General features: G+C 37.5%; 1 protein-coding gene across 4 annotated transcripts in view; it reads left to right on the top strand.

The window, feature by feature from the left end:
- Positions 1-26,137, top strand: part of rapgef5a (Rap guanine nucleotide exchange factor (GEF) 5a) — an 89,275-nt gene that overhangs the window by 59,161 nt on the left and 3,977 nt on the right. For all 4 annotated transcript variants that reach the window (XM_026929812.3, XM_026929811.3, XM_026929810.3 and 1 more), the window contains exons 10-24: positions 4,333-4,466; positions 5,424-5,524; positions 13,260-13,338; positions 13,582-13,726; positions 17,357-17,448; positions 18,652-18,682; positions 20,403-20,481; positions 21,782-21,931; positions 23,149-23,246; positions 23,485-23,607; positions 24,054-24,232; positions 24,568-24,658; positions 24,812-24,862; positions 24,953-25,040; positions 25,197-25,261. In XM_026929812.3, coding sequence (XP_026785613.1) covers positions 4,333-4,466; positions 5,424-5,524; positions 13,260-13,338; positions 13,582-13,726; positions 17,357-17,448; positions 18,652-18,682; positions 20,403-20,481; positions 21,782-21,931; positions 23,149-23,246; positions 23,485-23,607; positions 24,054-24,232; positions 24,568-24,658; positions 24,812-24,862; positions 24,953-25,040; positions 25,197-25,261 — 1,506 coding nt within the window. The remainder of the gene's footprint in view (positions 1-4,332; positions 4,467-5,423; positions 5,525-13,259; positions 13,339-13,581; positions 13,727-17,356; positions 17,449-18,651; positions 18,683-20,402; positions 20,482-21,781; positions 21,932-23,148; positions 23,247-23,484; positions 23,608-24,053; positions 24,233-24,567; positions 24,659-24,811; positions 24,863-24,952; positions 25,041-25,196; positions 25,262-26,137) is intronic.

Genomic DNA, 26,137 nt, shown 5'->3' with positions numbered 1-26,137 from the left:
TTTATAGTATAACTGTTTATAGCTGTTACATCGTAAATGAGGACCTTGTTTCATAGATGTTGCACAACATTTAATGCAACTATAAATGGATAAAAAGTATGACACTTGTTGTTTTCTAATAAACAAAAAATTGTAAATATTGGTAAATTATTGTGGTATAAGAGGAATAAAACACTTCAAGAGATGCTGTGATAGGAAAATAAATAACGTTATGTTAATTGCATCAGCTCAATGTTGATTATTTTCCTAAAACTGCACATCCCAGTGTGTTTTATTTCTTACTCATGTGGAATGTGTTGAAATTATTATCGGCAGTAATCACACAAGGTGGATAGATTCGTTTGAGAAACTTTTTTTTTATTTTAACTTTTACCGGCTTAATTTGAGTGTTACGTTTTTTATTTGGCAATACAACCACATATATCATTCTCTGACTTCTGTGATTTTGAGAAATGGCCAAATATTACTCATGTTTTATGAGTATGAATAAAGCAAATAGTGAATTATGATTTCACACTCACACACACACATACACACAGACTGTCCATCAAGAAAGAATCCATTTTCTTAATCACGGGGTGTCTCACCCACACACACACATACACACACACACACACACACACACATACATGCACAATGAGTCAGGTTGGCACTTTGGTGTCTGGAGTGGAGAGAGCAGACGGCAGCTGCAGCGTCGTACAGAATGAGAGCAGGTTATTACCTGTCTGACTCCGCCCACTCCTTCTTATGACATCACCCACCTGCTTACCTGCCAGGTGCTCACAACTGAATGAATCATCAATGAGATGGCAAGCGTGGCTGGCCAGGTGTTCCATGGAACACACACACACACAGACACACACACAGAGTGTGCCACGAGCATGCAGGATGTACATTCTAATGTTGTTCTGCTTAAATAGACAGAAACTTGTTCAGATCTAAACCTGGCTAAAGGAAAGTGTGTGTTTGTGTGTGTGTGTGTCCGTTTTGGTGTATCTGTGTTAGTGTTTAGGTAGAGTGTGGGTGTGTGTGGTGCTTTGTCTTTTATGTTAGCTCTTCAAGATGTTGTTGCAAGCCAGGTGTGTGTGTGTGTGTGTGTGTGTGTGTGTAGGTAGAGAGTGTCAGGTGTCTGGAATCCCTTCTGCATCTTTCATCTTTGTGATCAAAAGCTGATTTCTGAGACTAGTTGGAGAATCTCTCTCTCTCTCTTTCTTTCTCTCTCTCTCTCACACACACACACACACACACACACACACATGAAAACAAAAATGTCCCCTGCTCTGTATTCTCTGCATCCTACAAGTCAATCTGCTGGTTTCAGAAACAATTATAAAACAGCAAGGTGTATTATACACTGACCTAGCTTCGGACATATCTCAAGAATGTGCGTAAAAAATGTAGGATCCTTGAGTGTTCTTCGGTTGTCCTGCTGGAGGAACCATTAAAGAGTCCATATAGAACCTGACAACTACAAGTTTTTCTGTGAGAAAGTGAGAAAATCATTTTTGGAAGCTGAATCCTGAATTATGCAGTGAAACCTTAAAGAACCTTCAGAAAACCTCATGGTTAATGATTGGGTAATAGCAGAAATCTGTGTATCTCTGTAATAACCAATCAGCTGCCAGCTCTGGTAGGCGGGAGCTTACAGTGGCTAATGAAAAGTTTTTGGAGGTCCCACCACATGTCTTGTAGGTCATGTCTACACTGATGTACACATCAAGGGCCACACATGACAGTTATGGAGTAACTTAGTGTCGTTCCACACTCAAATGTAACTTGGTTAAATGTAATTACTAGAGCTTAGCAGTTAGATTTATATACACGTGTTAAATCTGAAGTGTCAGACTGTGGACACTATCAAACTCTGTCCAGCCCTATGTACTGGATTTGTACTCAAGTTTCAGTACTGCTTTTAACATGTGTTCCCCTCACCACTTTGAAATGCATAACACCTACGTCAAACAACTGGCCAGCTGCCAAACAAGGAGAGGAGCGGAATTAAATATATTTTATATTTTTAATCTTAATGTAAAATTTTAATCTAAATAGATAGATAGATAGATAGTCACGCAATAAAAACAATATGATGGAATCCTGATAGGTGCAAAAAAAATGTTGAGGGTTTGTTGGATGGATGGATGGATGGATTGATAGAGTTTTTAAAAATGTCAATCACTAAGAATGTTATGCTGGAGTTCTGATATGTCCAAAAATTGTAGATAGATAGATAGATAGATCTAACTCAATAAAAAAAAACAATAGGCTGGGTTGGGAGTTTGATGGATGGATGGATGGATAGATAGATAGGCAGATACTTAACAAAACTGAACAAGTAGGCATAAAAAAATCCTCCAAACCGATGCTATGCCAGGGGAAGCACAAAAATAAAAAAAAAGCCACCATTTTAAAGTAATTTATTGCTCTGGCATGCACTTATAACCAGCATTTATTTATTTATTTATTTATTTATTTATTTATGAGATGATAGAGTAATGGAACAGTCCTCAAGATGATGTTATGGAAATAATGAAGGCAAGTTGGACGGAGTCAGGTTAAAAACCGTATTGACGTGGGAAGTGGATGTGGTGCTGTAATGTAATTACAAATCACTCAGACTCATCATCATCGTTCCTCTGGGGCATTGCGCCCCCCACAGGCCTCCCTCCTTCTCTGCAGATTACTGCTTTCCCTACCTCTCTCTCTCTCTCTCTCTCTAAAGCAGTTACATCTGTGTGTGTGTGTGTGTTGTGGGACATTCTGAGGCATGTACTGTCATGTACTTCCATCAGTCGTCTCCCAGCCAGGAGAGTGTTTCCATGCAGAGCATCTTCAACTGCCCCTGTTTTCGGTTATATATTACAATGTAGGACGTGACGCCTCTTTATTGCGCACTACAGTATTTCACTGTGGGTGAATAATATTTTAAAAATCGACACCATATATATTACATATTACTGTATGTGTCAAAAAGATAGTGGAGTCTTTTTATTTGCATGTCCAGATATTTTTCTTCTTTCAATATCGCAGAAAAAAAAGAAATTATTTTAACAACAATTAATTTAACAAGGAAATGGAGGGAAAAGGAAAAGTACTAAACTGCAGTACTAAGCAGTGGGATTTTAGAAGGATGAAGGCTCTAGTTTGCTTGATTTAAATTTGTTAAGAATAGTCTCATGTAGATCAGTTTTCCATAAAAGATCTGTTTTCCATAAAAATGTGCATACAGTAATGTGTGGAGGTTGGGGAAAACCAGTCAGATGTTGTTGTAGCTGAAAAGAAAAATAGAACATACATGGACACATCTGCTTTAAGAAAACATAAATATATTTTACCAGAACAACATACAAAGGTGTCTTGACTCTCTGCAAAGATGACATTAGGTAAACAAAGAGCCATGAAACTTTCAAGAAACATGACTGCAAAAACATATGCAGTCTGAATATAAATAACGGCAGATTTGATGATCGAGATGGTTATATTTTATCATTTTAGATCGTATTTTTATTTATTAGATATTAAATTAAGTGCAAAGTTAATCAATAAATAGTTGCTTTAGACAATGTGTTGGTGTCTTTCATGGATTTGGAATGAAAAGTTTAGACTTTAAAATACTAGAATGTGTAGAAAAAGCTGTGCAGAAGAGAAAAATATTTCAAACTATATATTTAGGAGCGGGAGATATGACAAAAATCTAATTTCATAATTCTCGAAAGCATTCCAACAATACTCGATATGTATCATTATATAAAGGTTTGCTCACAAACTGCAAGCAATGCAGTAGTATTGCATAAAAAAAAGCTGTTAGAAATAAGAAATAGAAATAATAATAATAATAATAATAATAATAATAATAATAATAATTTTATTACATTTAAAATGTTTATATTTATTAAAAAAACAAGTAACACTGAAAAAGAGAAGAAAAAATATTTTAAAATTTTTTAAAGATTTTGCAATTTAAGTAAAAGATCACACAAAATTTTAAAATTGCATCAGCTGCTTCCAGACATTTTGTAATATATATATATGTGTGTGTTTTAAATACATGCATGATATCTCAGAAAAGTGTATTGTGACATAATTGATCACAATATTGAGATCACCATATTGCCAAGCCCTAATATTTAGTAGAAGAAGTTAAAATAGCATCATGTGAAGGGTTTTCTCAGGCTGCACGATACTCATCCAAACGTTTATCTTAATATAAAATATAGACAATATTTTCCACTCCTATATCGAATATGAAGAGTTAGGAAGTGTTGGAGAATGCAGGAAATGTACTCTGGAATGTGTTTCCTCATGTACAAGCTTGTGGGCTTCTGTGTGTCGCAGGCGCAGGGCGAGGCAGCGGTGCGGGTGTGTTTGAAGGAGAGGGGTCAGGATGTGCTGGTGCTCCAGAGAGTGGCGTCTGATCGAGCATCGCCTCAAACAGCGGGAGGAGTCAAAGAGGATGACGGCGAAAGGAGGTGAGCGACATGCTTGTCTCTCTCTGCTTCTGTCATTTCAGCTTCCTGTCTCCTCCTCCTTCAATCACCATCGCTGAGCTACTCGCTTTTCTCCTCCTTCCAATCACCAATCACCCCCACTCCTCCTCCTCCTCCTCCTCCTCCCTCCCTCCCTCTCTCCCTCCCTCTCTTCCACCCTCTTCCATTTCCATAAACTCAGGCTGCAGAGCTCGCCAGTGCAGTGGCCTCTGATAGTCTGAGAGTTTGTGTGTGTGTGTGTGTGTGTGTGTGTCTGTGTGTGTCTGTGTGTCTGTGTGTGTCTGTGTGTCTCTGGGTGTGTGGGTGTGTGTGTGTGTGTGTGTGTGTTTGTGTGTGTGTGAGAGAGAAAGAGAGTGTGTGTATCCTTAGGATGAGTCAAATTGTGTGTCTCTAGATATAAGGTTAAGGCTTAGCATAGATATTGTGTGTGAATGTGTGCTAGAGCTTTGCTTTACGCAGGGTAGGGAGTGTCTGCTGTGTGTGTGAGAGAGAGAGAGTGTGAAAGTGTGTGTGTGCCTGGCATTAAGCAAGACTGGGCCAGAGCTGCTGGAGCAGAGCAGTGTGTACCTGGAGCTCGGCTAACGCTCAGGGCGAGCCGCTCATCTTCCCTCTGGAGCATGACAGCGTGACCCGGAGCTTCGCAGACATGCAGAACCTCAAGCCGGTGACGCTCGTGCAACAGGAAGAGGACAACGATGATGACGATGATGACGATGATGATGATGAGGATGAAGGATCAGAGTCAGAGTGTAGCAGCTCTAGCGCTGGTTTTAAAGCGTGCACTTTTGACATCCCTCGTTTCCGCTATATTGATGAGGAGGATGACGACGATGACAATAATGTGTTTAGCAACAAGGACGGGAGCAGCAGCTTGTACTCAGGCTGCTCCACTGAGGATGACTACCCATCTGATTCTTCATGCTCTGCTGTGTCTGACAGGTACGTGGTGGTGTCTGGGACACCCCATAAGATCCTGGAGCACCTGCTGAGTGATCTGAGGCTGGACGAACACCAGGGGGCGACGGAGGGCAAAGAAGCCGGTGAGTGGGCCGCACTTTGTTCAGTTCTAGAAAGTTCTGGACCAATCATAGTATCTGAATTCATGCAAAACAGGAGAGTGCGTACTTTCTAGTTTTGGTAACATGCTACGCTTTTCAAAGATGCGCACAAATACTCCGATTAAATGTCTCAAGCTTAACACGCTTAGTGACAAATTGCTTACCTGATAGAGTTGATGAGTTTCAAAGATGACTGACATTAAAATTAAGAAAGTTTCCTCATAATCAACGAAGGGGTGGTGTGATATCGCCCAGTGCTAAGAAAGTTACCGCTACATCCCAGAAGTCCATTATTTCCAATAACAGCATGTCGTGGAGTGTTTTATTCCTCTTATATCTTGTAGACTTTCCTTTGGCAAAAAAAGCTTTGCCTCTGACTATTACAAATCTCTGACACTGGAGACTCCTTCCATAAATGTTACATAAAATCTCTTTAGAGATTAGAAAGCTTTACCATTCTGATTAGATGTTTTTCTTTGTTAAACAACACATTTTTTAAATTCATTTATTATTAGGATTAGATTATGTAGAGCATCCACATGCATTAATATAAACCTGTGATTTGCCTTGCAGCCAGATCTACTGTCAGAGCTGCTATTACAGGAAATGAATCAATACTTTCTGACCAATCAGAATCAAGCAGTCAGGGGTGCTGTGGTATAAAGATGAGACAGTAGAATTGTCTCATCCATATATAAGAAAACAACAGTGGTGATGTTACTAATATGTTACTGCAATATCATGTTTACTTAGTTACTTTAAGATATTTGATAAGGTTTTACTAAACAAAGTGGCAAAACCTCACAGACTGGAGGCATACTTCCAAAAAAGAATTTAGCATTTAACAAGAAAAATGAAGGAATGGTACAAACCTAGATTTGAAAGCAGTCAGTAGCTTTTTTTTTTTTATAAAACCACTGACTAGTGTGTGAGCGTGTGTGTGTGTGTGATTGTGCCCTGTGATGGGTTGGCACCCCATTGTGCCCCGAGTCCCCTCGGATAGGCTCCAGGCTCCCCGTGACCCTGTGTAGGATAAGCAGTACAGTGAATGGATGGATGGATGGTTGGATGTTACATCACCCAGCTCTACCAACAAGACCACACCCACTTACGACTTTTTTTAAATTTACAGAATGTACTTGCTGCAATAGATGCAACTCATATTCCTTTATCCAAAAAGACAAAAATGTTCAGGTCTATATTTCCCAAAAGCATTGTAGCAGAAAATCCTTGTTGCTTCACACTGAGCACTCTCTATCAGTTACGATGATTGTGAGAGCGCAGGTTGTGTACGATACACCAGAATCACTTTTTGATTTACAGACTGGACACTTTTTGGTTTACAGACTATTCTACATACCGTAATGGCTGAAATTGAGTTATGCAGGGGTTGCCTGAGGTTACTTGCATGCACAATTTAGCAGTTCACCCTTTTAAACTGGCCACGCCCACCATCATAGGCCCACTCCCAGTGCACTAACTGTCCAGATAGCAGATAACTGACAGGAGTGATCTACTGTAAATAAACAAAATGAAGCTCTCCATCCACTCTTACCCAATCAGCGGGACCACTTAGGAGTCCACAACCATGTTCAAATGGTGTGAGAGGAAAAAAGGGAAAGAGAAAGAACAAGGAAGGACAGAAGAAGTGATGGGGCTAAAGCCAGACAGTTAGGTGGAGGTCGCACAATTATATAGGAATGTAACTGCAAGTCAGAACTAAACGGTTCAGAAAGCGTAGCTGTCAGTCTGGAATGCTTTGTTTTTTAAATCCCCTGGCAGGGTTAGGTTTAGGGCAGCAGTTCAGTGGTTCAAAAAAAACAATTTTACTGGGGTAGGGTGGTGCTGAGGGTTCTAATGATGAAAGGGTCAGAGTAATAGCTACATTTAAGGAGCGCCTAAAAAAAAGCTAAAAATGTTTTCTAGAAAAAAAAATCAATAAAAGGTAAAAATATAAATAAATATAAAGTGTCATTCAATTGCACTGGAAAATCTGTAAAACTCATTTTACAAGGAGAACAATGCTAAAAAGAATGAAAAAGTAAAAATTAGAAATAAAAAATCAGAATAAAAAGATAAAAATAAAAAAAATGTAGAATAATAAAAACAAAAAGAAAAAAAAAATCTAATCGGAAAATTATCCAAAACCCGGTTAGTGAGTTATTTAACCAGTTCTCTGTTGTAACTTCCTACTTAATATGAAATAGCATAATTAAATATTAAAATTACTTCCAAGATTATACCCTAAATTTTAATGTAAATTTTACTTTAATTTAAAGTCTACTGTAAATTTTGTAAATTTTTTTAACCTTTGAATATCTTCAATTGTTTCAATGACAAGATCGCTAAAAGTGACTATATTTATTAATTAATATTAATTAAACCAGATCAGGTGGAAATTTAGGATGACAAGCTACTTTTTCGTCTTTTGATTTGATTTAGGGAGGGCGGCTTTCCCCTTTCCGTTGAGCCCTAGTTTAGGATGAGTGTGAGTGAGGAGTTCTGTCTATGATCCCGTCTCTCTCTGTATATTAGTCTCTCCAGAAGTTACACAACTGTGTGTGTGCTAATCCTGTTAACTCGGTGTATTCCAGGCTTTGTTCACACAGCAGAGGGAATCTGATTTATTTCTCAAATCTGATTTAGACTGAAGGTCTGCAATGCAAATTGCAAATGACCAAATCTGATTTGTTTGTTTGCACAGCAGTCCCACTGACTTGTACAGTAACGACTCTGAGCTGGTTAGCCAGCGACTAACGTGAAGATAACACGTGACAACAAAAAAGGGGTAGTTTTGAAACAAAAAAGAGAGAGATTAGCTGTCTTTTCACTTCATGTTGGTTTTCCTCCATGTTGTTGTCATTATTGTATATTTCTAACACAGCAAATTATTTAAAACACACACACACACACATTAAATTGGATTTGACAGGTCAAACTGAATTACAGCCATTTAAGCAATTTAAGCCAATTTGTAAGGTCATATTTTAATTTCATTCAGACACTGAAAATCTTTATGATATACAAAAAAACCACAACACAAAACCACATCTGCTGAATGTTGATCCCCTAAGCATGATTTAAATTAGCCCTTTGGGAAAAGCTTGAAAAGGAACCAGGTGTGCTGCAGATTATAAAACTGGTGTCAGTCTCATTTTGTTCATTGATTTAATAATGCTAGAAAATAAAAGCAGTAAAACGTTGTGGGGGGAAAAAACGACCCAAAATGATTAAAAGTTCTACAAAAGAGACTTAGTAGATTACGTTGTGTGGTAAATGTGTTGAGTAATGTTGTGTTTGACACACCCATGGACAGAGAGCCCTCTGGTGCAGAGCATTCTGGGTAATTAGCGGTGTTCTTTAGAACTGTATTGCAGCACATGCTAATAACTGGAGATTAGCATTCTTCTTTACCATGAATTACCTGGCAACTAATCACACACATGCTCGCACAGGCACACACTCGCTCGCACCCACACTCTCTCGTGTGAATAAATCCAGTGGGTGGGGTGCGCTGCTTTCGTAACCGGATCTGTGTGGAGACAGGAGTAGAGGCTGGGGGGCGTTTAGTCAGCAGCCTCGAAAGCAACACCATTCTTTTTAATATGTCAAAGTGGAAGCTGCTATTGTTTTTACAAAATGCCACTGTAATCTGTAATCACACACGGACACACTGAGAACAGAGAACAGTGTGAAATGTCACATCACCTTATGGGCTGATTATGTTTAAAATACATGGGAGCAGTTCTCTAGACTAATCCTGGTCCTTAAAGACGGAGTAATGTGTGAACAGACATGTAATGTAATACAAATACCAGTGTTTATATGTATAACGCCTTTCATATGTAAAATGCACATCAAAGTGCTTCAAGGAAATAAAAAAAAGGCAATAAAAGAGACAATAGTAAGGAACAAGTATGAGCAGCAATAATAATAATATATAAATATATAACACTAATAAATTAAATAATTAATAAAAGTAAATAAAAGCAGAAGACATCATAAAAATAGTTTTGAAATAAAAAAATAAAACAGAAATAATAAAAATAGAGTTTGTAAATAAAAAAGAGTAAATAAAAACAGAGGAAATCATAGAAAATCGAGTTTATAAAAACAAGAACGAGAGAAAATAGAAACAGAAGAAATCATATAAAGTGCAGTTTGAAAGAAATATATTAAACAGAAGTAATCCTAAAAATGAAAGCGAATAAATGCAGAATTATAGATTTTGTAACAAACAAACAAACAAACAAACAAACAACCAAATAAATAAACAAATAAGTAGGTTACATAAAAATGGAAGAAATAATAAAAATTGAATCATCAAAAATTAAGAATGGAAGAAATCAAATAAAATAGAGTTGATTAAAAACAAGCATGAGAGAAAATAAAAACAGAAGAAATCATTATTTGATTTGAATAGTTTATCAAAAAAAGACTGAGACAGATATAAAGAGAAGAATAGATAAAATTAGTGTTTGAAAGAAAAAAGAAAACAGAAGTAATCCTAAAAAGATAGGTTAAAATGATAGGGTCCAAAAATGTCTTTTAGCTGTATTTTTAATGTATTTTTAGCTGCTTTATAAAATGAAGAATTCATACAACTTAGCGATTGTAAATAAAAAAAAATGGCTTTAGCTGCTTTTTGGAATGATGCACTGTAGCCTGTGGGTAGTTCATTCAGTTTCTCAGGTTTATGAAAACACAAGGCTGCTTCCTCACATCTTCTCATGTTGACTTTGGGTACGTTGAATTTACAGCACTGGATCTTAGTGAACACAGATTATTCTTATGAAAATAATCCATGCAGAATTGGTGTGATAACGTCACCATCCTGAAGTGTATTATTTTTGTGTAACAGCATGGTCTGAAGTGTGATATTCTGCTTAGACCATAGCGATTTGCTAGCGATTACTATGTTTAATGTTTAATTTTTAACGCTTTAATAGTTTACAATTAGGTTTAAAATTTATTGAACTTCCATGAGACAAGTTAGTTCCTGTTATTATTTAAATTATAGCCACGATAAACAGTTGTTCCCTCACGAGCATCTCTGTCTCTCCTTTAAAAAACACTTTTGTTGTACCGTCCCTGTATATGATCAGTTACTATAGAAACAATAATGTATTAGAACAACTGCATTAATATAAACAAGTGCATAATAAACCTGTCGTTCATGTTACAGCTGAGTCGTGCAGTTATCCAGAAATAATACACATTTTCTAACCCAATCAGATTCAAGTATTCAGCCACACTGTGGTATAAAAAGTATTGTAAAATCTCTTCTGAAAGAGAGTCAGTGTAATGTAATCAGGTTTATTCTCCAAGCCTCTTGATCTTGATTTACTCCAGGTGTAAATATTGGCACCCACCTATAGGCAATTAACCATGCTAGATGTATATCACTTAAGGCTTACATCTGTATCCATATCTGCAAAAGAAAGACTTATTATGTACTATATATCTTTAGAATTTGAATTAGAGTAATCAGTCCATGTATCAGCTTGTTTTTGGGAGGAGAGAGGAAACTGGAGAATCCGGAGAAAACCCATGCAAACACAGGCAGAGCCTGGAATGAGCATGTTATTCATTTAATTTTGCTCATTTTTGTAAATTCAACAGAAGAGAAAAGAGTTCTCCCTTCTCTCTCTCTCTCTCTCTCTCTCTCTCTCTCTCTCTCTCAGTCTCTGTGCCTCCCCCCTCCTCCATGCCCCCCTTTGGGTCAGAGCTGAGACAGGTCTCGGCTGGCTGTCTCACGGGGCCGTGCTGTGTCAGCACATGGAAGATGTATGATAAAGATGAAAATGGAAATTCATCACTAGGGAATGGAGGAGGTGTGTGTTAATGTCTGTGCGTATGAGAAAGAGAAAAAGAGAGAGATCAATCTTTCATCACTTCTGCTGTTTTGTTTATGCCATGAACAAAAGAAAAATAGCATTATTTGGATAAAAAAGTGCTTTATCATCATATTCCTAAACCCCACTGGATTATATCATCTGTGTCCTAGAAACGTATTTGCTCTCACTGATACATGGGACGGTGGTCAGTATTTCTGAAAAACAGCAGAATCTGAAATCCGTCCTTTCATTTGTCACCAGTTTATGAACAGCTCAGGGATTTGTCTGAGAGATGATTGAGTCCTAGTGGGTTGACTGACTCATTTTTTTATTCACTATGTTGCAGAAATTATGACTGTTGTTACTACATTTAATACACGTTTAAATAATCAGATGTTTTACACAATCATTAATGAGTTTTTTCTTATTAATGCATGTCATATATATTAATTATTCTACAGATATGGATATAGATATGATGATGTATGGTGGGTGCCAATATTTACACTTGGAGACTGAAGTTCAGTTGATTATAAACATTAATTAACATAATTTAATTTGTGCTGATATATGTGCATTTACATTTTATATAGACTTTCTCTGTTACATTGTTACCGACAGTTTATGCTGAAGTTCATGGTTTATTAAAGTTAATGTGGTTGGACTGATGGACAGATGGATGGATTATATGACTGGGTGAATGGAGGGATGGATGGATGGTTAGATGATTGAATGCATGGATGGATGGATGGATGGATGGATACATGATTTGATGGATGGATGGATAATTAAATGCATGATTGGATGAATTCATTATTAGATGGATAGGTGATTGAATGGATGGATGATTGGAAGGACAAATGGATGGATGGGTGAATGAATAGATGATTAGATTATTGGATGGGACGGGTGGGTGGATGGATGGATAAATGATTAGGTGATTGGAAACATGATTGGATTGATGGACACATGATTTAATGGATGGATGATTGGACATATGGACAGATTCATAATTAGAAGCATGATTGGATGGATTTGTTATTGGATGGTTTAGTGATGGTTGGACAGAGAAAGGATGGTTGGACAGACAAAAGGATGGCTGGAGGAATAGATGATTAGATTATTGGATGAATGGATGGATAGATGGAGGAATAGATTATGAGATGGATGGATGGACGGATTAATCTTGAGTGTTATAGTAGTAAAAACACAACATAGTGCAGAATATGGGATATATATTTTTGCAATTTTGCGTATTTAATGTATAGTCAAGATAAATAAATAAAAAATTACAACAGTAACATTTAACATTCAGGTGCCTTTTGTAATTTTACAGATGTGCACAGTGTGTACTGTAACGTCTGACTGAGTAACAAACTGAAGTTGAAGGTTTGATGCTGATAAAGATCGGATGTTCGTGTGTTCAGCCGTTAGAAAAGAGGTTCAGCTCGGTAATGACAGATAAACGAGCAGAACGAAGCCTGTTTGCTCTCAAGGCATGAGGAAAATTAGAGAACATGTTTATGGTTTGTTCCTCCCTTCAGGCTCACACACACCAGTAAACGCATCGAAGCCGAGTTAGTGCCGACATGCAGATTTCAGATGAATCGAGCCTGTGAGCTCTTCAGTTCAGTGTGTCATGCTGTCCTGGGAGTTACAGGGGTGTAGTTTTCATTACGGGTATTGTGCTAGTGGGCTGAAGGATCTCTGTCTGGCTAATGAGCGCAGCGCTATCTTTAGATGTCACAATATTTTTTCATTTGCATTTACATTTTGTAAGCAGGTGACTGAAAAGCTGTGTTGTCTGTTGGTGTTATATATAAATCTTATAAATCTCAGCTGTGTGACTGTACTGTATGTTTCCCCTTGTTGTGTTACAGAGATGCTGCTGGATGACTTTTTGCTCACCTATCTCGTGTTCATGTCCACCAACGATCTCTGCCAGGCGCTGCTCGGCCAATATCCTTCCTTACAGTGCATGCATAAAAAATAAAATTCAAGCGCATGTATCAAGATGCTACATCAGTTTAGATTTATATAGAATGTGTAAAATAAATCTCCTGTTTTGCTTTGCAGATGAAGAGAGAACATTTGTAAAAAAATTTTTTAATATATTATAGATTTTTAGATTCAGATTGGCTTATAAGTCAGGCCTGGTAAACCTCAGTATCTTGTTGGTTTTGGCCCTTAACATGTGCTCACTTACTGCACCAAGCGCTGCCGTGGTAAGGAGGAAGGAAAGGAGGCCCTCTACAGGAAGAGGAAGGTCCTGCACCTCGTCTCCCAGTGGAGCTCTCTGTATAAAGACTTCCTGCGGGAGGAGGAGCATGTCAAACTGTTCATGAAGGTAATTTCTAATCTTCAGATGAGGTTTGATGTAAAGAATTAGCATATACAATGCTAATTCTGACTGAAGCTTAACTGCTAAGACTTGTCCTGGGTTTAGATTTAAAAGTATTTTAATAAGTCACACCAAAAGTATCCTTAAGTATTTCTAGTCATACATCTTAGAACTATTTCACATTAAGTAAGAGATACATTTCCATTTGAAGCAATGTTTAAAATTAAGCACATGCACTAGAGACGGCACCGATCTAATTCCCAGGATCAGTATCCGGCTGATACCGAAATGGTGGAAATGGAAATGTTAACATATGGAGAGATTTGTTTGAAATTTCCTGTTAGGATGTATTGTTATTAAATTTATATATATATATTTTTATATTTGCAGTGTAAGTGATTGTTGTGTGAAAGCTGCCATTTTGTGTAAGTTTCATGTTTCTAGTTAGGTATTCTTCCTGTGTTGCTGCAGGTAAATAATCATTTTAAAGATTATTGGGTATCTTTTGGCTGATATATCACTATTGGAAAAGAAATGGTGGTATAATGCCATCCTTAATCTCAACTTGGCATGCAACTCATGCTGCACACTACTTGCACACCAGAGCAAAATGTAAACTCCATTCTAATTAATCAGTTCAAATTTATCAATTAAAAAAAAACACACTGTCTATACTGTGTGAGCTTTAAACTTTGAAGTTATGATTGTGCTGACTATAATTGCAGAGCAAATTACTATAAAGGTACACTGTCAAAAAAAAAAAGACTGTAAATTTAGAATAACTTATTGGCAGCACAATAGGTAGTTAGTTAATGTCATTTTTATTTATAGCATTTGTACCGAAATTTGTTCGAAAGTAATGGAACATTGTACTGTATTTTTAAATACAGTGTAAAACTGTATTTTACAGGAATCCATTTTGATAGAAGTGTATTACTGTAAAAAGATTTTAGTTTATACTGTATTTTTAAAACTCTTTCATTGCCAAATATACATCTTAAATAAATTTAAATGAGTCAAAAATCCTAAGAAACTGAGTCCTAACAAAAATCCACAGCATCTAATATTTGAAGTATGAGCTGTAGTGTTCCTTCATCGTGTGTAAAGACGTTATTTGAGGCTGGTTAGTGTCTTCATTTTTGCTGGATGAAATGTATAAATGTGAGGTGACTGTGTGTGTGCTAGCATTAGAGTTATATAATAGTTTTATGTAAGAGTAACTGTGCCGTCCTGCACTTTTGTCACTGTTTCCACATCCTGATTCTGTAAATATCGTCTAGCTGTTCAAGCTAATTAAAATGGCAAGTAAATAGTTCCTTTAAGCAGCCAAGCGGCACTGAGGTGCTTTGCATTACCAGGAAATACTGTATATGATCCAACTGGAGCATGTTTGATGTAAGTAAGGACTTAACACAATGGTGTGTGCTGGTATAGGAGTGTGATCTGCTCCAGGGTGGAGTGAACTTTTGGTGTCAAGTGGTAGGATATTTTCCTATAGCAGCATGTCCTGAAGACCTTTATTCCACTTATACCACAGCAATTTGCCAATGATTACAATCTTTAATTTATTATTGAATGACAACCATTTATGTGTACATCTAATGTTATGAATTCTCCATGTGAAAAGTTAGTTTCTGTTATCAATTACGTCACAGCAGCTATAGCTGTGGTGAGTCGTTTTCTTTTCCAGCCTCTCTTTTTCTCTCTCTCTTGAAGTTAAAAAGACAAAAACATAGCTTGTGATGTTACTAAGAAGCCTAAACTCCTTTCCAGTGATGGAAAACTTACTGTTACAAAGCACTGACACTGGAGACTCCTTGAAATGTCTCCTAACAGAAAGCTTGATATCAACAATGATATGTTTTTCTTTGCTAAAAAGCAGGGTTATTTTTAATCCATTTACTAGTCTTAGATTCTGTGGAATGTCTGCTATACAAGTCCTTGTGCATTAGAATGAGCACATTAATATTAATTTAATATTTATATTATAGCCAGAACTACTGTCAGAGCTGCACACCTTCAGATTCGAGAATTCAGCAGTGTTTTGGTAGAAACAATGATACGAAATGGAAAGTTTCTTTTGCGAAAGTCAATAGGGGCAAGAGTTTTCTTTTTCTGGTTGTTGAACAAGTGACATAAAAAAAAAAAAATGTTGGTGACCGCCTGCTGCTTGCTTGTCCACTGTGCAACGGTGAATGAAAAACGAATATACCCGGATATGTAATCTGCTTGTCCCAGGCGCCCGGGTTAGAGATTTGTCCAGTCCTGCTACATGATAAAATGTTCTGTACTGGGTGAACATTTGATCATTCAGTTCTTGTCATCACACCAATATCACACCTGTCATTCCTGAAAAAGACCCTGTCACACTCCTCTACCTGTCTTCCTCCACCCTCCACCTCTCCGTTCACCTCCCCCTCAACTATGTGTTGTATCACGACACTTTCACAAGATTACTTTAGCTGTTCGGGGAATGCCTCCACCACATGCTGGGACTTGATGCTTTTAATCGTTTTCCTCCCGCTTTCCCTCCAGATGCCTCTTATTTTTCTCCTTATCCATCTCCTACTCCTCGCTTATGTTCCAACACGCATCCCGCCAGAGGATACAAACAAACACGGCCATTAGGAGACTATTTAGCGTGTCATACAGGGCGAAAAACATTAGATCTGTGTATGACGGGAAGGGGACGAGTCCACGACGAAGATAACAGCAGCGGGTGATTAGAACCGGTCCGGCTCACTGCATTGATGAGAGAAACAGGGGGCGATGTGCGGGAGCAGATGGATCAGTGATATTTTTAGTATGATGAGCTGAGATCTACATCAATCACTCAACACTGGTTCTCATTCTAGCGTGAAACAGAGATGGGTTCTCATTTGCCGAAGCTAATTATTTTTTTTAGCGGCTTCGATTCTCTGTGCGCACTTTCAGTCGTGCTCTTTGTCTGATATACACATCTCATACTCCTGCCTTTTTCCGCCCACTTGTTCCCATGGCAACCGTGGGCCGTCGCCATGGCGGGCTGTCCTCCAGTCGCTCATGTAGGTTTATAGAGGTCACTCCACAGAGTGTAGAGTCTCTGCATATGGACTGTTCAGAGTGCACACTCGGAGAGATGTGTGAAACATGGAGGAGAGGTGTGAGACATGGAATGTGTGTCTGTAGGTGGAATTCTACCTTGTGGGTCAGTAGCAGACAGACTGATATCAGAATCAAACAGACTGAATATCTTCTGTCAGTCAGAAAACACTTCAATTTACTCTTTTCCTCTTATCAGAGCCATAAAATATGGCTGTGGCTTTCATTCAGTCATTCATTTATCTTCAGTAACTGCTGCAGCTTGGTCAGTGTGGCGGTGGATCTGGAACCAAAGTTGTAACCATTTCATTCAAACTGAGAAAAACTAAACATGTGGATCTGTCATCTGTCATTTTGTTTGATTTGTACTTTGATTGGACAATGTGTGCGCAGTCTATCTACTTATAGTTTCTCCTTCAAAGACATTAGGGGAGGACACGCATGAGTCGATTTTATATGTTCCCCAGCAGATGTGTAAAATCATTCAGATACAAAACTGTTCTCAGATCAGTGTAAAAGATTTTTCGCCTCACACTTTGTGAATCTTCTCTGCAGACACTGTACCGTTACGTGCTGGAGGACGTCTATGAGTTCCCCACACTGGAGAAGGACCTGAAGGAGTTCCAGAAACTTCTGCGCCGCAGACAGTGAGTCAAACCCCACACCACGCAACACTGTGTATTACACACACGCAACACTGAGTCTGTATTACAGCTTCATACTTTTCATACATTTATAGTTAGAGTTAATGTTGTGGAATGTCTGCGAAACAAGTTCCTTGCGTTGTAGCAGCTATAAACGGTCGTTCCCTCACCAACCTCTCTCTCAAAGTTATTAAGACAAAATAAGAAGCTTGTTGTGTTATCAAAAAAAAAACCACAAAGCCCTCTGCCTAAAGGTGTCAGAAAGCTAAAAGTTACAGCCTTACCTCTAACAGTACTGACACTGGAGACTCCTTCCATTAACATTAAACAAACATCTCCTTACCGTCTCTCAGAAAACTTCGCCATATCAATGTTTATACATTTTTCCTTGTTAAATAATAATGTTTTTTAATCTGTTTATTGTTAGACTTTGGTTACATTAAGAGCCACTAAAGCCAACAGCTACTTGTTTAGTTTTTATTTAATTTAATACAAAGAAATAACTTTTTTAATACTTCTGTGTTTCAGTGGTTTCATGTTGTAGGTAAATCTGTAATGCTTAAATAACAGTGGGTCAAGAACATGCAAGTGAGGAAACGATTTCAGACATTTCGTCTGTTTTTTTTTTTTTTTTTTAATAAAGACAAAACATGATTGGATAAATGCTAGTAAATTAATCTGTTTATTTGATGCTGGAGCACAAAGACTGGTTTCTGTTTATCGAGTCAGAGACAGAGTCTGTTATTAGTTCACTAAACACAAAGTCAGGGTTGTTGTCAAGCGCAAAGCAGATGACAGTGTAATGATGTAGTACAGTGACGGCTTTCAGCACAGACACTAGAGCTGTGTTAAGCGAGTCCAGAAAGCAGCCCGGGGAGAGTCATTTATCTCTTTCACTTCCTGAGCGCGGGTTTTGTATACAGGGTTCAGAGAAGGAGATAGACAGAGATGTCTGATGGCACTGAGAGACTTATGGATTCAGAGCGATCCTCCTCATTGCCGTGTTCAGGGTGGTGTCTCTGCTGCAGTGCGATGACTCAGTGTTTCACACCACCAGCTGTGAAGAGCTCAGTCTGTCTCTGTCTCTGACAGCCGTGTCGGAAGTGTATGTGTGTGTGTGTGTGTGTGTGTGAGTGGTTACTATTCTCTTTCATGTATTCATCTCTCTTCCTAATCACTCTTTGCTCTCTCCCTGTTTCCTCACAGCACTGTGGATGATTATTCACCTCACCAGAAGGTAAGAAGCAGGAAAATCCAGAGCAAACACGAAAGCATCTTATTAAAATGTCTAAACCTGAGTAGTAGAACCATTCCTTGATGTTCTTTATGCTGTGATGCTGTTAAAATGGAACAATAAAGGAGACAATACAGAGAATATCGTTTCTACCTGTATGAACTGGTGTTGCTCAGGATTTCTCTGGATAGTTAAGGATTCCTCGCTTCCTAAAAGGGTTCTGCTTATAACCATATATAAACCTTTTAAGGTGTATTCCTAGAAGAACAATCTGATAAACACTTGAGGGTTCTAGATTTAACCCCCTTTTTAAAACAGAGGATTGTGTTCATTGAATCCTGGATTCAGTACTCTCTTTAAAAAAAGGTTCTTTGTATTGTTAAGGGTTTGTAGCTTCCTAAAAAGGATCTAGTCTGGAATTCTTTCTGTTAGGGGAAACACTGTTATGGGGTTCTACCCTCAACCTTTTGTGAATTTCTATTAAAACCATTAAGTGTTCTAGATTTAACCTTTTTAGATTCTATTAATTAAATCATGTGTTCAGTACTTTATTAGTGAAAAGGTTCTTTGTATAGTTAAGGGTTCTTAGAGTCTTATAAAGGTTCCAGTCTAGAACCATTTCTTATAAGGGAAACACTCTATTATAGTTCTGTATAGAACCTTTTTATATGTTTCCCCATAAACACAATCCGGTAAATGACTGAGGAGTCTACATTTAACCTTTTTGAATTATTTTCGTTAAATCCTGTATTCAGTAGGCTCTCTTTGTATAGTTAAGTGTTCTTAGCTTCCTAAAAAGGTTCTAGTATGGAGCCATTTCCGATAAGAGATTCTACATAGAGCCTTTTATGAGTTTTTACATAAACACAGTCCAGACAAAAGCATTGAAGGTTCTATATTTAAACATTTTGGATTATATTTATTAAAATTTTGTATTTTGGTATAGTTCATTTGTATAGTTAAGGGTTCTATAACATGATAAGGAAAGGCTTTTACATAGAATCTTTAATGGTTTCCCCTGAGGAACAATCTAAAAACCCTTAAGAGTTTCACTATTATAGCTATCATATATTATTACTATCATGACAAATTTTACTGTTTAGTTGCCCGAAGTGATCAAAATGTTTCTTAAACTTGCTGATCTATAAATATAGATCTAAATAAATGTCATTTATGACATACTGTTTCCCACTTTTTTACATTTTAAAAAATTATGTATTATACTTTTTATTATTATACTTTTCTAAATAACGAAAAAAGAACCAGTCTTACACTGGCAGCTAGTTCGTTTCCACAAGTCACTTATCAGAGTCACTTAAGCATATAGTGCATACTGTACGGTGTTAAAGTGTTATTATGTTATACTTCTAATCCAAAACATTCAAGTTATGAATCAGAAAGGTACATGTTCAAGGTACAATTCTCACAATTTTGTGGGGCACAAACCTATAGTGTAGCACAACTATTAATGTTCACTTAAAATTAAAGGCCCACTATTATTATTATTATTATTATTATTATTATTATTATTATATTTTTTCAAAAGGAGCATGAACACACTGCATTTTTTTAAAAGAATTTTACATCCATAACATATACATTTCCCTATTTGACTGATTCCTGTCCATCTCTCAGAGAATGAAACATGGGCAGTTTGTGTTTCTGGTTTTCCTTTAGATGTCACATGGACATGTTTTCACTGTGCTGCTCTGTTTCTTCGCAGAACAAAGCTCTTTTCCAGCAGCTGAGTCTGAGGGAGAATGGTGTCCAGCTCCGTGGAGCACACAGTGACCACCGAGAAGGTGAGCCGTTTATTTAAAACAGAAACCTCAAGAGCCACCAAACAGGTCAGCTGTCAACCTGGCTGTAGTACGTATGCAGGAATGGAGGAAGGAATGGAAGAGGAAGGCCATGTGGAATGCAAAACCTAATATTAGGGAGAACATTAATTAACAGTAAGGTTTAAATATGTCAGGCTTGTTAACAGTGTAGCTATTTTTTGTGTTTTTACCTCAGTAAATACATTTTACACTTTTAGGTAGAAATGGCCCCAAATTGCACAGAGTGGAGTCTGTGCAAATGAATTCATTTTGCACCCACAGTGTGATTTACTACAGTCTGAAAGAAAACGACACTCTGTGTGTAAATCATTACGACCAAAGGGCAGGTATTAAATTTGCAGAAGCCACACCAGTTTGTCTTTTCACCAGTTGAAAACAAAATTATAAATCAAAGTGACGTCTCAGTATCTCAGAATAATCCAGTTTTTTTAAATGATGACTTCTTACCATAGTAATGGTGATTTTAAACTTGAGATTTGTAGCACATGCCTGTAACACCTATAAAACAAACAGCTTTCAACTGTAGAGCTGAGAGACTGTAAGAAGGCATTACACTTAATGCACAATTATGGATATATATTGCAAGATTTATTTGCAGCCTTACTCTTCTGGTACTCTTCTACTCATAATGAAATTTTTAAGATCACATGTTTGACCTTTAGTTTCATAACATAAGTCTTTGAAAACACATTTCCTAAACTTTTTTGGCTTCTTGTTTGCTGCACAATAAAGGGCTGGATAAAAAGGAGTAGTTAAGTAATTTATGAAAGGAATGTGGACAGTATTCTCCTTATGGCCACATGACAATGTATTGGATTTGTACCTTTAATGTGATTTGAGAATGCATTCTTGCATTCACACAGCTCTGAAAATTTTTTTATCTGTGTTAGATATTGGACACTTCAGCCTTGTAAATGTAGCCTTTGTTTCCTTTGCCTAATTTCCCTATTATTTCTGTGAATGCTACCTTTGTTTTCTCACTCGGGGGATATTTATGTATTTAAAGAGTACTGAATGAAATAATTATTCATACATGCTGGAGGCAATGTTGGATGTTTTATGTATGAGCAGCTAATTAAGGTATGAAGTAGCATCTTGTGTGTGTGTGTGTGTGTGTGTAGGGGGTTAAAGGATGTACAGTGCTGCAGTATTATAATTACTCCTTTAAATTTATTTAGTGCTGCTGCTGATGCAACCAGGACCATTATCTGTAACACCAACTCTGTCTCTGTCTCTCTCTCTCTCTCTCTCTCTCTCTCAGTAATGTGTCATGTGTACGTGAGCTCAGACTCTTATTTGAGTGTGAGAGTGAGGACGACAGTAGTGGCTCAGGAGCTCCTGCATGTCGTGGCTCAGAGGATGGAGAAACCTGTAGAGGACATGGTGCTGGTGGCCCAGACCTACAGTGGAGGTTTGCAGTCTTACACACACACACACACACACACACACACACACACACACACACACGCACACGCACACCCACCAAGTATAAAACAGATAGTTTTGTTTGAAAGACTGATTGGCTGAGCTGCAGCTGAGGCTGTGGTAAAATCCTCAATATTCACACACACACACACACACACACACACACACTTAAGCCATTGTTCTGTCCATAAAACACCCTAATCTTTGTCTGTTATGTTACTTAGCAACCAAAGCTTATTGTTAACAGACTATATTAGATGTGTCAGAATTTTTTATTGCAAATACTATTAATAATACAATAAAATTTTTATTGAACCCTGGATTTTATTGTACTGTTTTTGTCACTTTGTGCCTAAGGATGCCCATACGTGTGATAAAATCACTGTAACACATGCCCTCTCATGGCTTATTGTGTTATATGTTTTATTTTCAGCATGCACTCATAGTGTCTGTGGCTGAATCTCAAATGGCATTTTATTGGGCACATAGTGCACCACTGGGCTTCTACAATGCCATTGTGTAGTATATCCCACCCAGAATAGAACAGGAAGACATGTGAGATTTGGATTGTGTGTGTTGTCAGGCGTGTTGTGTATTTGGGTGAATGCATAAAATCAGAGCCCAAGACCATAGCGCGAGTCAAGATGCAGGTGGACAAATGCAACAAAGCATATTCATAAACAAGAATAACATGCAAGGGCAAAAACAGGAAATAACATGACGTGCAAAACGCAGGAAAAAAACACACGAAACTTGGAAAATAGTAAACAACCCAAGAGTTTGAACTGAGCAAAGAAAAACATAGGACATATATACACAATACACAAATATACACAAATTAAACAAGGATAAACTGGGATCAGGTGAATACAATCAGGGAAATGATTCTTGACAGATGAAAATCAACAAATGTATGAAAAGAGAATTATGACAAAAAAGACAATTATGATAAAATTATAATTTTTACCTCCTCTTTTTTTTAAAGGAAGCTTAAGGAGGCAACACAAATCTTGGTTTCAATGCTACTGCTAATGTCCACTTTTTCTGTAAAATTACAGGCCAATTAATATTTAAATTCATTCAAATACCAAGTGTTTTAATTTGTAATTGAAATTTGACAACCCAAATACACATACTGTACACTCTCATGTGTTTATTGAATGTTATGACTTTGATGACATTTCTTTCACTGGGTTTATTTAGAGAAACGCGTCCTGCAGCCTCACGACTGCATTTTCTCCGAGACTCTGGCTCTTCCTGGGAGACTGATGGCCTGCTGGAGAGACCTGAATGAGATTCTGGTATGTTCAGTATGTTTAGAAACACAGTAGTGGATTTTCAAGTTCCACTAACTCTTTTACCTAATAAATGTACTTTAATTACTGTTTATGAGTGACACTCGGCTGCTGTCCAGGTGTGTAACTGAATATTTAGGATAATGATCTTTGAATCAGTCTTTATATGTCCAGGTATTTGGCTGCTGAAATGTGTCTGAAAGATATTATTAGAAAAATGTCTCATTGCTCTGTCTGCCTGCAGCCTCCTCTAACAGACTGTGTGGAATTGGCACAGCGGCCGTCGCGTCTCCTCGGCATCAACACGTGGGACGTGTCTGTGGCGCTCACCAACCTCGACTGGAGTCTCTTCAACTCCGTACACGAGGTGAGGCTTTACACAGGTGAAGGATAAGCTGGTAACAACGTGCTGCCTTTGTCAAGTATCAAGAAAATGAGCAGAATATATAGATGGATGACAAATTAAAGATCTTCTGACTGATTACCTTTAGACTATGATGAAGCATTTGTATCCTGATGGATGTGGTCTCTTCCATGATGACTCCGCCCACAACCACATAACACAATGACTCACTGAATATTTTGATGAGGATGAAAATGATGTAAACGATGTTTGAAAGAACTGTGTTCGGTGCTCCAGTACAGCTCCAGAGATGTGTAGAAGTTTCTCCTTTAATTTGTCACCCGTGTGTAACTGTGATATCAGGTCACCTGCAACAAAGGACGTCCACAGGTCTTAGAGAATGTCTAATTCTGCTTATATAGATGGAAAATTTCGATTTAAAACAGAATTTCTCATCTGGTCCTCCACAGCAAGAGCTGGTGTACTACACGTTCAGTCGGCAGGCGAGCAGTGGCCACACGGTGGCGCTGGAGCAGCTCCTGCAGCGCTGTAATGAGGTTCAGCAGTGGGTCATGTCCGAGGTCCTGCTGTGTCCTTCGCTCGGAAAACGAGTCCAGCTGCTCAAGAAGTTCATCAAGATCGCTGCGCAGTACGAGCCTCGTCTTCTTCACTTAATTATAACACAGTCATGTCTGATTACCCCCTTATCACAGACTTTAACATCTACATTTACAAATAATAAAAAAAGGCGCAAAGAAAGTAATGCTACATTTCTAGTTTGTCTTAAAGGCATAAGTTAGTACAAAGCTTGTAACAGAATCTAGGAAGGAAAGCTGGTATTATACAAATTGTAACCGTTCTTGGTAACATGACAAGCTTAATTTTTTTTTTTATTATTTTCTTTTAACAGTATACTCCTTACTTAAGACCTGTGTTTGTCTGTGTGTGTGTGTCTGTGTGTGTCTGTGTGTTTCCCTTCCACAGCTGTAAAGCACAGAGGAATCTGAACTCCTCCTTTGCAATCATTATGGGCCTAAACACAGCAGCAGTGAGTCGACTCAATCAGACCTGGGAGGTAAAAGAACACACACACACACACACACACACACAAAAAAAAAAAAAACCTTAAATATCTCACTAACTCAGGGCTATCAAAGTTTTACATTTAAAAATGGCACAGTTATGCTACAGTCTATTTTACAGCTTGTTTCATTTCACATTCCTGCAGAAAGTTCCTGGAAAATTCAAGAAGCTTTTCTCTGAACTCGAGTTATTAACTGTAAGTTAAACAACACCATACTGACGATATTAACATGCTGTGTTGTGTTGTTGTGGACAGATGGTCTTAACTCTGTGTGCTGTGTTACAGGACCCGTCTCTAAACCACAAGGCCTACAGAGACGCCTTCAGGAAGATGAAGCCGCCTAAAATCCCCTTCATGCCTCTGCTGCTTAAAGGTAAGCTCTCTGTCTGCTGTTCTCACGTTTCCACAAACACAATAAATAATTATTAGCATAAAAATGTGACCACATTTAATGCTTCAAATGTTCACATATAATAGTATGTAAAAAGTTAACAAAATGTTTATGAAATACTCCCTTATTTTTCTCCAGACATTACTTTCATTCATGAGGGAAACAAAACATTTCATGATAATCTCGTCAACTTTGAGAAGCTGGTGAGTGATTCTAAAAAAAAAACAAAAGACAAACAAAAAAACATTTTAATTTTTTTTAACAAAAAAACAATCCTTTTATAAAGCTGTAAAGAGACAGCTCTATTATTGTACAGGCGTAAATGTCAGTGTCTGATATAACATCGGTGTGCCAGTTATTCTCCTCTTCCTGTTGTTATTTTTAAGGTTAGAAATAAAGGCATATGTGCAGCAGTGGAGAAGCACATTAGGGGGTTTGACATTTAAGTTCTTGGAATTTAAATCCCACTTTGATTCAAAAGTTCATGTTATCACATCTCAGCACCTCCTTTTAGCACAGTTAGACATCCAAAGCTGCATTTTCCTGAAGCCTTAAAGCTCAGCTTTGTGGATCTGCACAATTAACATTACCTAACTTTAATATCAATACATATTACAATACTAAATACATCTGAGTGAATTATTTTAGACACTACCAGTCGACACTGTATTACTGTATTTTTTAAATGTATTTTTATTTATTACAATTTGTACGCTTTATTACAGTTTACCTTTAAAGAAAGCTGAAACCAGTGTTCTATCAAATCCTTAAATTCTTATATTTAAGGGATTGTTCAGATTGTACTGGGACTCTAAATGAGTGTAGACATCTCATCTGTTCAGTCTGTGGCTCTCCTAGGAACAAACCACAATCACATGAAACTGAGTCTCATTTATAGCCATAAACTAATCACTAATATTTAAGCATTAAAAAGTGACCGTTTCGTCATTCAGTGATGTTTGTTGCTTATCCAGACATTTTGTAAACAAGGAATTTTATGTGATTTAAAATTGTAGTTGAATGCCCCTGCACTAGCCTTACTGTTGTGTTTGTGAAATGATGAAATAGGGCTCTAAGAT

This window comes from Pangasianodon hypophthalmus, chromosome 23, assembly GCF_027358585.1.
Source record: "Pangasianodon hypophthalmus isolate fPanHyp1 chromosome 23, fPanHyp1.pri, whole genome shotgun sequence".
NCBI lineage: Eukaryota > Metazoa > Chordata > Actinopteri > Siluriformes > Pangasiidae > Pangasianodon > Pangasianodon hypophthalmus.
Note: the sequence above shows the minus strand (reverse complement) of the source record. Positions and strands in the feature narration are given on the sequence as shown.